This window comes from Motacilla alba, chromosome 2 (genome assembly GCF_015832195.1).
Source record: "Motacilla alba alba isolate MOTALB_02 chromosome 2, Motacilla_alba_V1.0_pri, whole genome shotgun sequence".
In the NCBI taxonomy this organism is placed as follows: domain Eukaryota; kingdom Metazoa; phylum Chordata; class Aves; order Passeriformes; family Motacillidae; genus Motacilla; species Motacilla alba.
Window position 1 is genome coordinate 36,598,043 of NC_052017.1, and position 15,050 is coordinate 36,613,092.

The following is a 15,050-nucleotide window of genomic DNA, read 5'->3' on the forward strand; positions in this document are numbered from 1 at the left end:
TGAACCTGCAGCTAATGCAGTCTTTGCCAGTTGTTCACAAGGTGACTTGTTGCATTACAGTGTCTCTGAGCTGACTGTATCTCTTCTGCAGCTTGTGATTTGCAATTGATTGGGTACATTCTTGTGTCTTTTTCAAACTGTGGTGGTGGTTTAGAACCCAGTGGTGATACAGTCTTTAGCAGTTCTTGACCCAACATCACCTGCAGTTTGTCACAAAATGAATTGGAGTCCATTTTTTTCTGCCAGCTATGTATTTGAGTCAGAATAAGATGGCATGGTTTCCTCTATTTTGGGGTGATTTTCATTGCTTTAGACCTTGATGCCAGCACATTCTCTTGCATCTGTTTATAGCTGTGACTTGGACCTGTTGCACAGAAAATGTTGGTTTTTTCTTGCTCTGAAGTCTCACTGTGGATGAAAACTTAGATTAAAATTTTCTTTCTTCAAACTGAGTTCTTCAGAGTCACCTTGTATGCTAGAATTGGAGTAGTGTATCTCTATTCTTTGAATTTACTTCGTTGTTACTGAAAAGAGGCAGTTCTGGATTAGGTTGATTTTTGTGGTCATTGGTTTCCTTATTAGGAATTCCATTTTTACTATGCCTATAGTTCTTCCTAGAACATTTTCACTGATTTTGTTTCAGGTTGCCTTTTGAGTCACTCTGAAAAATACTTTGATTGAAATAAAATAGCTGTATTTGATCTTGCAGATGATTAAGAGTGTTTGAGTCAGTTAAGTTGTCTCCAGTGAGGGCTACTAGATACTGACACACGATGTCCTGTTTTTTGAACAGTGTTCATGCATTCTCAAATAACGAGTGAATGTTAAGAGTTGGTACAAGCACTTCAGGTAATCCAAAGCCCCTCAAAGCCCAATAGAAGCCAAAATAAGAACCTAGCAAGGAACATTGATAGGGACAGATACAGTATGAGGTACAGGTATAACAGATGTTCTTTTTACTGGAGCTCTGTGATGTCCAAGAGCCCTTGTAGTTCTCAGGTATCCCTCTACAAATCTGGTTTATTAGTGCCAATGTTTCCACCATTCTGAAGTGTTTTCTGTCACATTAGAAGTGCTGTAGTCTTGAGAGACATGACTCCATTTTTATGTAAGACTGCACATACATCAGCTAAAGTTCAAATAACATTTATAGCATACTGGGTTTTTTAAAGATACTGCTGTGACAGTATCAGCCTTTTGTTAAGAACTGGGAAGAAACCTGAGATCATAGTTAATAGTCTACTTCACAGGCAACAATATGTCCGTCATTGAATTTGTTTCTGGTTTTACAGCAAAGTTTTCTGTGTTTTTTCCCCTTCCATTCTTAGAAGACTGTTCTGGACTCATAATCTCTTGACTGCAGATAAACTCTTATGAGGAGTCTTAGGTGACATTTCATTCAGCTTAAAGTGCAGTCTAATATGAAAAATATGCACTCTTGTTTAAAAGCCCGTCAAGGTGCGACTTCTCTGTTTTTCTCAAATACTTTTTCTCCTATGAGAACATGTGCTTTCAAGTGTCTGAATGAATTCACCAAGAAGTTTCAGCTCAGACTGTTTCTGGCAGCCTACAAATTCTAGTACTTGAAAATAATTTGGACATGATGTAAGATATACTGTTTACTTACAGGATGCCTTAAATCTCTTACTTGGTTAAGGCGCCCAAGGGAGCAAGAATTCTTGGTCATTGTGGGAAGTTGAGGACTAATTTCTTGGCTTTAGTAGGAAGAGGTATTTTCCCTGTCCCCCAACATTTCTGAAATCTGAGAATTAAAAGTGTTAGAAATTGCAGCATTGCAGGGAGCTGGTAATGTCAGATTTGAATGCAGAGCATAATGGAAAGAGCTGTGAACCAAAGTAGTATGTTGTTTGAGATCCTCTGTGCCTGCCCTGGGAGACCATTTCCTGAGTTATGTTCAGTCCCCTCCAATGTGTTGGCATGAGGGCAAAAGCAATGCAGGCAGAAGGAACTTGCTTGGGATGTGGTGGCTTTCTAGACATGAAGCTGGCTGCAGTGTGTTCATTTACATTGTATTTTTAATATCATCTGGCTAGACTGGGGCACAGACCTCTGAAAAGGGGTGTATGAGTAGGCATTGCTTACACAGTAGTTGTGTTTCTTGGGCAATATTGGCATCATCGAGTGTAGGAGACAGCTGAGTGTAGTCTGTGAAAGCAGATTTCTTCTGCCTTAAATCAGAAAGTGATTCAAAATACCAAACTGAAGGACGCACCTTTTTAATTAATTATAAACTTTAGATGCCTTAAGTTGTGCTCTGTATGTTTCCTTGTGCTTGCTTCCCCCTCCTTCCTCTGATTTCCATGGAGAGCTAGAAGAATGTTTAAAATATCCTTTAAACCCTTGGAGCAAGACCACCAACTGTAAGCCTATCCAAGGCCATAATATAACCCATGTGGAACGATCTGACTGCAAGAAAGAGTAAAATCTAATCCCTTTTGGATGCAAGTCTTTCTTGTCTGCCAACCAGAGACAGGGCAAAAGAATCAACAAAGCTTAGCTGATGTATCAATATGGGACTAAATGAAGAAGATGGCCCATGTTACCACCTCCTGCTCCTTGTATCTGACCATCTTATTTAGTTGCTTACCTGGAGCTGAAGAAACATGTCTGTACTTCTGTAAGAATACACTCCTTGGGGAAAAATCATGTTGCGTGAATTTTTTTCCTTTGATGTGGTACATTTGGTGGAAAATTAATTGTATTAGATTAAATAAATGTGTATTTAGCAGTGGTTCAGAAATGTGGACTTTAATCATAAAAGATTTGAAAGTACCTCTGATGAACTTCAAACCTTGTTAGCAGAGCTTGAATTTATGGTATCCTTAATTGCAGCCAGCATGAAGCCCTCTCTGTAAGGAATGGATGAGGCAGGTAACAAGACCCAGAAGCAATTTGGTAAAGAATTCACCCGGCCTCAGTTCCTGCCTTCATCAATTTCTTTGAAATAAAATGTGTTTCCAATAAGGTGGAAACAAATGCCTCTGAAAACATTGCAGCCTTTTTATGAGTTAATGCTGTGTATTCCAGTAAAGGTGTGACTGCATTTCCTGAAAGAATGGCTGGGCTAGTGCTAAACTACCTGTTTTGATACCTGTACCAGTCAAGGTCACTTAGCTGCAGAAAGCTTATTTGAGGTAAAGTACAGCTGTAGCAGCAAGCATTGAAGAATGGAGGAGGTGGGATACACCACAGTTACCTAGATCAGTGTCACTGCATGATAAAGTTGGTTTACAGTGTTTCACAGGCTGGCAGATGAGTGCAAGTTGTTGTTGAGGAAAAGCATTTTTTTTATATCTGGAATTGTGTTTTTCAAATGTAGAACATGATTTTTTTTTGTCTTGGCCACAATGAAGTCTCTCAAATGGTTGTCTCTTTTTCTACTGATCTTTGACCCTCTTCATTAATTTTAGCCAAGTTTCATATGGAGAAATAGGAAGAAGTCTTACAAGTTGTGTGAATGCACACATCACAGAAGAGAGTGCCTCTGATGTCAGCTGCAATGTCAGCCCACTCCTTACTAATGCCAGGGAGAGTGATAGAGAAGTGGTGTAGTGCTGGGCATGTGCTTCAGGCAGAGGCTGGAAGAGAATAGAATGGAGCTGCAGACACAAATCCATTTAGAACTCTTCACCCACAAGCTTTTTTTATGTAACTCTGCTTGTGCACTCCTTTGTGGGAAAGGAAGTATCTTACTTGTAATCTCACAGCTGTTTTAAGTACAGGAGAGGGCTTAACTGGTAACAAAAGACACCAGGTGGGAAAATAAAATGACTGGAGTTGCTAGTCTGCAAGATCTTCTAGTGTCCCTTGTAGCAGGGGTTTGTGAAGAAGAGTTAGGAATGTGTCATTGTTTCTGATTGTAATAAATAACTGATTCTGTACTAAAGGAAAGCAAGGTTCTACTTCATAAGGAAACAGGTCTGAATAGTTCTTTCATAAGAGTAAAATACAACAGATTCCTATTTCAGAAAGTAATAATTCAGATAATTCCCTCAAATCATGTTTTCAGTTTGCTGGTAGCAAAATGTGGTGACACTTAGTCCAATGAAACAGATGAATTAAAAGAATATCTTAAGCTTGTTTTATTGATGCAAGGACATTGACACATCAAAAAACAGAAGCCTGTTCTAAAGTGGTGACACTTTAAACATCTTGATTTTAAAAAAAACCAAAAAACATACTGTTCTTACAGAGGTCACTTGTGTATTATGGAATGCTTCCTAACTCTGTCTTTTACATCAGTAAATTGAATTGTATGCTTTAATTCAAATATTGTGCTCAGGCTATTTATCTAATAAGCTGAATACTGTTGTCTGAGAGCAGTATCAGTTGTGAGGGAATTTATCATGTCTCCTTCACATTGTCAAGTTAAAGGAGTTGCTGCTTTTTATCTCCAGATACCAACTGCCAACAAATCTCTAGATTAATTTAGGCTTGCCTCCTTTTTCTTTTTTTTTTTTTTTTTTTTTTTCTTTGTTTAATTGGATGAAGGGAAAAAAATCCTGGTGTGGAATATACTTACCTATAATAGCAACGTGCAGTAGCCCAGCAACACCTATGGCTGTCCTGGCTAATGGGCTGTGTGTGTTGTTTCCAGGATGTTTTCTTTCTTCTTCCCCAGTGCCATCCACCTCTTCACTAGGAATTCTTTTTCCCACTGAACAGCCACTCCAGTGAACTTTGGAAACCTCATTCCTTCCCAGGTGTAAAAATCTGCATTCTCCAAAAGGACTTAGCATACACTTTCATAATAGACTGGTCTTGTTGGTCTCCTCATTTCCTGGTTCTTCTCTTTTTCCCTGTAATCTGCCTTTATTAGTCTGGCAAAAAAAATCTAGAATTTCTTTTTGTCATTTTTATTTTTGTGGGAGGAGTTTGTGTGAGAAAGCTGTTCAAGAAATGGAAGTGGAAGCTTTGCTACAATTGTTTCTGTAGCTGTCACACTGTGACAGCCATCAAGAATCTCCAGAAAGCATGTATCTGACCTACTTTCATGGTTGTCCAGTGCAATAAACCTGTCTTCCGTGTCTCTCTGCCATGTGGAATTTTTATCTTAGCAAATCAGTAATGCTTTTATTAAAGAATTATTTACTTTCTTAGAAGTACCAGGATTGTTGATATTGGCAAGATCACAAAATGGTGTGGGAGTGGATTATCCACAAGGAATTCAAGTGAGTAATGAATCTTCTACCTATGCGTCTCAGAGAATTTAGCAGTGTAGAATTTAGGTACTGCAAGGACCTGGCTCTAGTCAGCACCAGCCTCTCTGCCTGTCCTCTAGCCAGAGCTTGCATCTTCCCCCCGCCCCCCTGTAGCTCCAGTTCTTCCACTCCAGCTCCTTGCTCCAGTCTCCCCCATCAGCTCAGTCTCTCTCACCTCGCTCTGCACCGCCAATGCTGTTCCCAGGCCTGGCACCTGGTGCTGCAAAGCCAAGGATCAGAGCTGTAGAGCCTTTGAGCAAGGTGCTTCCTGACAGAGCCCCGGTGGCACTGAGGGACCTGCCTGAATTCACTACCTGCACCTTGGCATGTCTCTACCTGGCATGGGCAAACTGAGGCTGCTTTCTAAATATTGTAACTTGCTCTGATATGGGCAAATTGACAAGGATGACAAAAGAAGCACTGCTGATGCCATTTCAGCCAAATTGCCAAGTGGTAGTTTAAAACCTGACTGTCTTGGAGCTTCTTTAGAAAAAAAAAAAGACTTTTGGCTTAATACATTCAAAACAACATATTTTCCAAATCCTATTCTCAGAAACAGCTAAGCCATTTTACCTAGAATTTTTTCCCGAGTGATTCTACTTCAGGCTTGGAAAATTTCAGCATGAACTGCTGCTTGCATAACATCCTCTCACCCTAAAGCAGCACGTGACGTACATGCACAGACACCATAACACAAAATCCTGACACCATGTGAGCAGCTAAGCTTGCCAGCCTATACTTCATGTATCTACTAAGTATGAAAACACAGTGTTTATATTCAAGTTGATTATGGGTTTTTCTTAGTATCTAGCATTTATGGATGAGAAAAATCAGACAAAAATGCATGTGCTGTTGAAGTCTCTGTTATGAGATTTCTGTTTCAGTTAACCTTTGTCAACTGCTGATAATTCATCACCAGGGCAAAGGAAGGTAGTTTAGCAGCAGTAATACCCCACAGCCGCATTACAAGAGCAGCCTTTGGGAATTTCATCCTACTTTCAACCTCATTCCTTTACTGGGGCTCTCTCTTTGCATTCCATACAGCCACACCTGAATAAACTATTTTGCACCTGTTTTTTCTTCCAGGATTTCAGCTAGGAAATACTTTTTTGGTTTTTTGGTTTTTTTTTTTTTTTGGTCTCACTACTTCTCTCCATCACCTGTGTATTATAAGGATTTCTGCAGTTTTTCTGTATTTCATTGTGTGCCTCTTTCCTGTCATGGCAGTTAGATGAAATTTCAGTAAAGTTGAAGCCCTAACCTCCTCCAGCTCAAATTAATCCTAATACATCTTAATGAATCAAGTGCCTCTGATCATCTGAGGTAAATCAATTATAACATATCTTCTGTAAAGGGTGATATTAAGTGGAGCCACTTAAAAACCTCTTATGACAGTTAAGTATAGCTTATCCTTTCAGAGGTGGCTTGCAGCTGGCTACAACTATCAATCTGCTGTAGCACCAGTTTATAGGAAAGTCTGTCTCTCTACAAGAGGTGAACATCAGACTCCTCTGAAAATGCTGCACCACTTCAGCAGGGAAAAGTAAGGAAGTACGTGGATAAAGCTGCTTGTGCAGATCCCTTTTCCTTTATTCTGCATAATTTGAATTTGAGACTGAGAGATGGCACAAGACTTTTCAGTGCTTTCATTACAATGATGCCTTCAGGCCTGAGAAAAATTAGGACTAATGTATACAAAACACCTGGTAAGCTATTTTTTGTCAGTCTTTTAAATATTAACCCATTTTATATTTAGTGTATATAAAAGCCCCTTGGATTAGAGACAGGAAATTGATAACTTTCAGCAAAATGTTAGTTTGAACTCCGCAAACTGAATTCTTAACACTCACATACATTTTACATGGGTTTGTATCTCCATAAGTGGCTGTAAGTGCTAACAAATCACATTTTCGAAGCACCAAAACAGTCCCAGATAATTACAATGTGTAAATAACCAGGATAATATGCATAATAATTCATGTAGCAAGAGAGGCTGTAACTCTTTAGTTGCAATAGCTTTGCTTATAATTATGAAAAGGGCAGTCCTGATGTTAATTTTTTATGCTATGCATAAATTGCTTATATTAATAGCTAAAAACCTTGTAAAAATGAAAAAAAAGAAACATTTGCTTTGCTGATCTCTTATGAATAAAAGATTAGTCTGTATGTCCTTCTCTCCTTGCATTTCTCTCATCAGGAACAAATAAAGACTGGGAGTTTTTTTGCTGTCAGGTTAAAGGATAACAGTGAGATACTGACAGCACAATACACCAAGCTAAGGCACTGCCAGCCTCGCAGTGAAAGATAAAATTCAGCTTTCTAGCTCACTGCAGTTTCTCTGTGCCTATTTAGGGAGCCAAAACCCAACACAGTTTAATGTTCTGAGATGAAAATAGAAGCAGATAAAAAGAAATTAGATGTAGAAGAATGGGGAGTGAACCACAGTTTAAGATTATATGTGTTTTCAAGGGCAAAAAAATTGTATTTACTGTGTGTGTGTCATAACAAAGAGCCTCCTGGTCAGTGCTTAGTCTGCCATACACTGGCCTGTCTAAAAGGGGCAGAATGAGGCAGAGCATGAGGCTCATATGGCAGATGATACCATTGTCTCAGTAAATCTCATATTTCTGGAAAACCTTTCTAGCTGTGACACTTGGAGCTGCTTGCTGTTAATAAGGTAAGGCAAGATTATTTTCTGTTTCTGCAGTTTGGCACTACAATCATCATTTTTTAATTACCAAAGATGGAAGATGTTCCCGAGCTTTGAGGATCGAGGATCTGAGTTGTATCACAACAGACAAGTCCCATACGCAGTTATCTCCCTTTGACACATGTCGTTTCTATCTCCACCCAGAGAGTGCTTCTTCCTCACTTCCCTTTGACACAGTCAGAACTTAGCTTGCACAATCTCCAGGCCTGAACTCCTTCCTCTGTAGGTTTGGGGGTTTTATTATTTGCTACATACTTGTGGTCTTAGAAAATGGTGACTGTTATTGGTGCTGAAACCAGTGCTGGAAAGATGGGTGACAGCAAGAGGCAGAGAAGGGCTGTGGGATGTAAAATGGAGGTCACGGTCTCCCTGAGTTTCTCATCAAAATATTATCAAGTAGTACATATAAACAAATTCTCACTGAATGAGCACCAGCTTCCTTGCCTGTCTTTTCCTGCTTCCCTGATTTACTTATTTACTTGTTGCTTATGTCTCAGGTAGTGCTTCCCTCTCAGTCCTCTCCTTCCCATGTGCCTGTGACAACAGGACATGGCTTCATTGCCTCCACACCTTCAGCACAGTTCCAGCAGCAGCACCTCCCCTGGAAAACTGAATGCGTCACACCCACATACAGCAACCATGACAGAGACTCTCAGCATGGCTAGGACTGTCTGTCCCTGAGCTGCAGGGTGCCTGATGCCACCAGCATGTGTCAAGCAGCCACCCTGGGTGGCCAGTGAGGCATTAGCATTTGTCTGGCGCAGTGTGGCTGTGCTGTGCAGCTCATGTCCTGCAGCACAGTTGGAGCCAGCCTCTGCTGGGGTGTGCTGCCTTAGCAGGTCCCAGGTTCACGTGATCATCTTCAGCCAAAGCAGCAAAAAGCAAATATTTTATGTGAAAACCCTTACAAAGCCTTCCTTAAACTCATATCAGACCTCTGAGAAAGTCTTCAACTGAAAAAACAAACTCTTTTGCAAACTCAGGAGCCATGCCCTATACCTTCCCTAATTTTTTTTTTTTTTTATCAGAGCTGGTCCTCTCAATCTCTAAAACCATCCAGAGGGGGAATGGTGCCGAAAGAGCAGGACATCTTCTCCCAAGTGAGTCAACTTAGGTGTGCATATATAGCCTACTTACTGCATCCCCAGAAGCAGTGATGCAGCTTCAAGAAAGTCTAGTTATGATAGGTGTGGGAAGAGATAAAGACAAACGTGGTGAGTCACAGGAGAATGCCAGGGGCAGAGCCTACATTCAGGACTCGGAATCCTGTACTCCCTGATAATAGGTAAGAAAGAAGGAAGTGATTGATGATTAAAATAATTATGGAATAAATTAAGATAATTAGTCTCCTTATTTGTCTCCTAAAGTGTTGTCCAAAACTGGAATCCCGGGATTCCAGGCCCTCTGGTTTTGTGCCACCCTATAAAATAAGAGTCCCCATTATTAGGTCTTCTTGGGCAAGAGTTATAATTTGTGACACTGTCCACTTGTGCAGAGGTGCAGCTCCTCAGCTGGGAGGAAGCATCAAAATGGGAAATGGGAGTAGTGAAACAATGACAAACCAGCTCTTTCTACACTCCAGATATTTTGCAGCTCTTCCTCATAGATGGGTCAGTCTCAGTGAGGCAGAAGTTGCAGTTTGCTATCCCCCAAGAGCCTGCGTGGGGCAGAGAGGCCGTGAAACATCAAGTGAGGACACTGAGCCTGCCAGCCTTGGCACATGAGGTGAGGGATGTGAGGCTTTAGGGATCCAGAAAGAAAGCTGTGGCAGAAGGTAGAAGATGGGTGGTGATAACGTAACTGTGCCTTCTGCACTCCTGGTGACATTCTGCCTCCCTCACCCCACAGATCCCCATCTGGGGTTGGTGCTGTACTCCTGGGGCTCCTCTGCATTTTTCAGCTGTACACAGCACTATTACAGTTGGTCCAAATGGAAGTTTTTAGCCTGTCTAGCTTCTGCTTCTTGGCTGAGTGGTTAGCAGTGGTGCCTGTGGTTGTGTCTTTAGTTCCTGGCAAATCTAGGATTTCCAGGTGGTCCGCCACACAGATATGTGGAAGGCCCATGACTGGGTTTGCACAGTCAGATGTGCTTAGGCCACTGTAACTTCATCTTACAGAAATAATATCTATGCCAGTGTTGTACCAAGGGTGCTGGCTGGCACCTGGAGAAAGGAGGCCCTTTCTCTCTCATCTCTGCCAGCAGTGCCCGTGCCAGTCTCCCAGAGGTATTTCAGGCTTCCAGCACCAAATGACCTGCCCTACATGGCACAAGCAGTCAAAATGCACCAAGAGGAGTCCCAGAGGTTTGCAGGGATCTCTGCCATCAAATAAGGGATAGAAAGAACAGAAAAATACATTAGAGAAAGGAATAAACAAAAGAATTGTGAGGAGTTAAACAGAAGGTAAGAGAAAAATAGATAGTACATTGAAGACAGAGTAGCTCTATCATTCAGTATGGTGTATTTGCTGATAAAACATGTGCATTTTGTTTGTAAATTGCAACTATTTTTTGTAATTGTCAATTTGTTGCTATCCTAATATATAGATAAAGTTGTACAGCTATTGATCTTGTCAATGTTCTAGAAGTATAAGGGTTTCTGATGTTATATCAATTTACTCAGACATACCTTTCTAGAGATGCTGCAACTTTGTAATTAAAAGAAAGGGGGGAATTGTGGTGGGAATAGAGTATAAGAAATGCGTAAAAAGCAGCTTTACCCCCCAAAGAGTTGCAGCCAGGCCAATTATCCAAGATCAGAAACAGGCTTGACTCACAGCTGTAACCAATAAGGAGGAACAGTCCGATAAGACGGGGAGAACGGGGACCTAGAGTCACTTGCTGTCTGGGCTTTGAAGAAGAAGGAGCAGTGTTGAGAAGAACTACCCATGAGAAATCACTGAGAAGGTATGGGACTCTTGCAATAAGATAACAACGCTTTTACAAGGAGAACACAACAGCACATCCCGTGTTTGCAAGAAGAAATCCAGAGCTCTCACTACCACAAAATAATACAGTGTAAGCCTATGCAGTGACTGCTGATGGCTTAATAACTTCAACAAACATCTTCTGGACTTCACACACACAGCTCAAATTGTGCAAAGGCAGGAGTGACTCCAGCCTTTAGTTTTCTCACTTGGTTTGGGTTAAATCAAAAGTCTGACTGCAGTCAAGAAGAGCATCCTCTGGGTAAGAAACATATAAAAACTGCTAAATGGTCCATCACTAACAAGAAATTTGTGTGACTGGAGCAGCCATGGGTGTCGCGATGGCATTTTCTCCATTCATTTTTCTGTGTTTTTTCCTTTAGAAACTGGGTCATTGGGGTGTGAGGTTTCCTACCAGAGCAAAAACCTGATGTGAAGGTCTGTGTTGTTAGAGTCACATGTAGGCACCATGGGAAGCTGACGAGATGCTAGAGGTGGCCTAATGAGCAAAACTTCTGTATTGTTAATACTTCCAGTGATTCATAAATTATTGATAGCAGTCCTGAATGCCTGGTGGCCAGGAAGGAGGCCACTTCACCCACATGGAATGCATTAATGAAAGGATGCAACAGGATTTCATACTCGGAGAAGTTCCCTGGAAGAGCAAGAGCTATGCTTTTCCGATTAGAATTGAATGGCAAGACTGAAAACAGGTGGGAGCACTGGAAGAAAATCTCTCTTGAACAAAAAGAGGGAGACAAGGCTGGGTTGGGCATGCTGGGTCTGACTGGGCTGTGAGACAGGGATGAGGGTTAGGGGTAGACTCCCACAGCTCAGCTGCAGGCTGGTGGTCCCTGTCAGAGCAGTAACATTCAGCATTAGGCTGCTATTAACTGAGTCATTCTTTAATTTATGGGAGCAAGATAGGCCCCAAAAGCCCTAAATGACAACTTGGTAATAACCAGGAGTCCGGCACACCCTAAACTGTATTTTGATTTCCTCTTTTGTGACTCAAGAATGCAGCTGCCTCCTTTGCCTCCTTGGAATAATAGTAACACACAGGCTCTTGCATTTAAGCCTGTCAGGTGTTCACTGTGAATTCATGCAGGAGCAAAAAATGTGAAATGTTTGTCTGATCTGCTGGGAGCATGGGCTCTGAGCAGGGATCTCCTCGGGGCTACCAGCAGCCTGGGCGAGACCTGAAACCCACATGAGCTGGCACTGGTGGCTCCTGGCTTCCCTAATTTGATGCAGATGAGTAGCATTCCTGAAGTCACCTGGCTACTCACCTGAGCTTGTGAGCTGAGCAGCACAGACAGGGTCATCTGCTCCCACCTGTGCTTCCTTATCTCGGGTTTCAGAGTCAGCTCGACTTGTGCAAACCCACTGACATGCCCCAAAGGACAGAAACTGAAAAATGTGGTGAGGGTTTTTCAGACAATACTGTGAGTTTTAATCTAATTTAATATATTCATGTTTAATCATGAAAACCAAGCAGATGATGAACCCCCAAACAGAGGGGTTACGTGGTGCTCAGATTTATGCATGCCTTATAATTAGAAAATTAGTAAGTACTATACTTCTGAGTTCAGCCAACAGAAGAAAACAGCTTGGATATATGCAACAATGGCATATATCCCCTTGTATGTCAAAGCATAGGGGGTTTGTTTGGATATGTGCAACAATGGCATGTATCCCCTTGTATGTCAAAGCATAGGGGGTTTGTTTTTTGTTTATTTTTTCACTCCTTAGTCTTACTAAAATTTTAAATGTAATATTTTACTTTTTGCTAGAGCACTTTTGCTAGACACACTTTGTGTGTCTCTTTTTGAGACAAAGTAAAGCCTTTTTTTTCTTTTTGTTTTTAACAACATATTTGCACAAAGTTAGAATGTGAGCAATGATCAGGCTTAATGTTAAAAAAAAAAAAAGAGAAAGACTTACCTATTCACAGTTAGAGTGGTTTCTTTCTAAGCAGCTTCTAGCAGGCAGCAGTTCTGCAAGTGTAGCGAAATTAGTGTTTATAAATGTTACTATAGTAACTGTATCTGTAGCCACAAGCTGGTAGACTTACATTTCTGGTTATCTGGCGAGCATCAAGGTATAATGGAAAAAAAGAGACATGGTATTGTAAGGCAGCCATGCTCTTGAGGATTCAAGAAGGAACTGCAGTAAAATTATTTGCTTCCTGACAGCTTTGGTCTTTGATTTTACTTTAATGGAAGTAATAAGTTTTCAGGCTTTTAAGTTTCCTAAAGAATAAGGTTATTCACCTAGGCTGTGATCCTGTGAGCATTCACCTGTGCAGCTTCTTCAGACATAAATGCCCACCGAGTGGCCTCGATGCACATCAGTTGGGTTATTCATCTGTGTGAAAGCCGTAAATGTATTTTCAGTATCAAAACATATCAGTTCATTAGATGCAAGTGTGCAGACTTAATGCTGGGTTAAATATCATGCCTGGTTAAAGGAGAACCTGGTGATCTGGGGAGAAAAAAATAAAAAAGGAAAACCAGTGGCACGTAAAGGTGCATCAACTCCCATGAAAACTAGGAGTCTATGTTCAGACGGGGATATTAAGCGGTCCATTGCAGCCAGCGTGTTGTTCCAGATGTGCTCTTTGCTTGTAACATTTGCTCGGCCGAGGAGTCGTGGGAAAGCTGAAAGCGAAACTAAGCAAGAACAGTTTCATTTTCAAGTCCGAAAGCAGAAACCTAACCGGCATAAAGAAAATGCAAGCAAAGAGCTTCGTAGGAGCTGCTAACATACAGCGGCTATTTGCTATTTTAAAACGTGCTTCGGACACTTAAACCAAAAATTTAAAATAAAAGACGAAGATAATTCTGTCCTAAATTCCAGAGAAACTGGATTTTCGTATGACGTTATTTTCTATTGATCCGGAGGCTGCTACCGCCTAGGGCAGCGGCTCCTCCACCTTAACCAGTCCGTCTTAAAGCGGCGAGGATGGCAGCAGCCATCTTACGGGTCGCTGTCACAGCTGCTGGGAAGCCCGAAGCCAGCCCCGGCCTCCGCCGCGGACTCCCCGGGATACCCCGGCTCCGGCGAGCCCACGGCGGAGGCCGGGGAACAGGTCTGACCTCCACCCCCATCGATTTTAAAACCCCAGTCGACTTTAAGACCTCAGCAAAATAAAAATATAAATAAGTAAATAGAGAAAAACAGCAGATCCCCTTGCTTCATTAAATACCTCATTTTATTCCATTCTGGTTTCCTAGCATTTCGTGAATATGCCAACTCGCTGTATAACACCATGCTTGAAAATACCCCCAGGAGCTGCGAAGAAGGACACCACAGGGTTTTGTCACCCACCCTTCCCCCCCAAATATTACTTCACACAAACCTAGAGTTATTTTTGCTTTCCCCATGCAAGGTGCCAAGGCCCTGTGCCGGCAAAGCCCTCTCTTTGCGCTGGGACTTCCCTCCAAACTCATACTGCTTCTTTGATAGTTTAGCTTCACACATCAAAGAACCGTAAATCCCACGCAAACGCCCAGCCTCAATCCCAACCCTTTTAAACCGTGGTGCCCTAGTAGGGAATTGCCATTTGTGGTTTCTCACGGCTCAACCACGGTTTTACATACGTGCAACGGGGCAGAACAGCCTCACACCCGGTGCACTTGCTGCTGTGCGTGGAGTGCGCTCTCTGGAGCAGGGCCATTTCCTTAATTTAACTTTCAATTAAAGGGTAATCCCTTTAAGGTATAAACTGACCTGCTCTCAACACTTGTTTCTGGACACAACAAAAAACCAAGCCCCAGAACCATGACATGAGAAACTGAGCAGAGAGTTTTTGAATTAGCCGGTGTTTCAAACTGACCCGTACTTTTACATTCAATTAGAAATCATCTGGGGAAGAAGACCGAACCCTTCAAAGGTGGCCGCAGAGTACACAATGCGGGAAGGCAATGGTTAAGCCAAACAAAGTAGCGGCGCTCCGAGGGGCCAGAGCGGCTGCGGCAGCACCGCGGGCTCACCGGGGCTCGGGACCGTGCGACACCGCCAGCGATGCCGCCTCTTTCTCGGAGAACTTTGCGCGCAGCCTCCCGGAGGGCCGGGATGGCTCCATAGCGGCTCCGCACGCAGCGGGCGCCGCCGCCGCCGCCCTTCCCGCGGGGGCGCCGCCCGCCCCGCGCAGCCCCCGCGCAGGGAGGCGGGCGGCGGGCGCGCCCTTG

At 42.4% G+C, this 15,050-nt stretch overlaps 1 protein-coding gene across 1 annotated transcript; it reads right to left on the minus strand.

Annotated features, from left to right (window-relative positions):
- Window positions 1-228: 228 nt before the first annotated feature.
- On the minus strand, window positions 229-13,208 carry PP2D1 (protein phosphatase 2C like domain containing 1). Its single transcript, XM_038126893.1, is given in 6 exon segments — window positions 229-4,737; window positions 4,739-4,775; window positions 4,778-4,807; window positions 4,810-5,172; window positions 5,175-5,268; window positions 13,158-13,208. Coding segments are annotated over 6 exon segments (873 nt in total). The 3' UTR covers window positions 229-4,439.
- Between the last annotated feature and the right edge of the window lie 1,842 nt (window positions 13,209-15,050).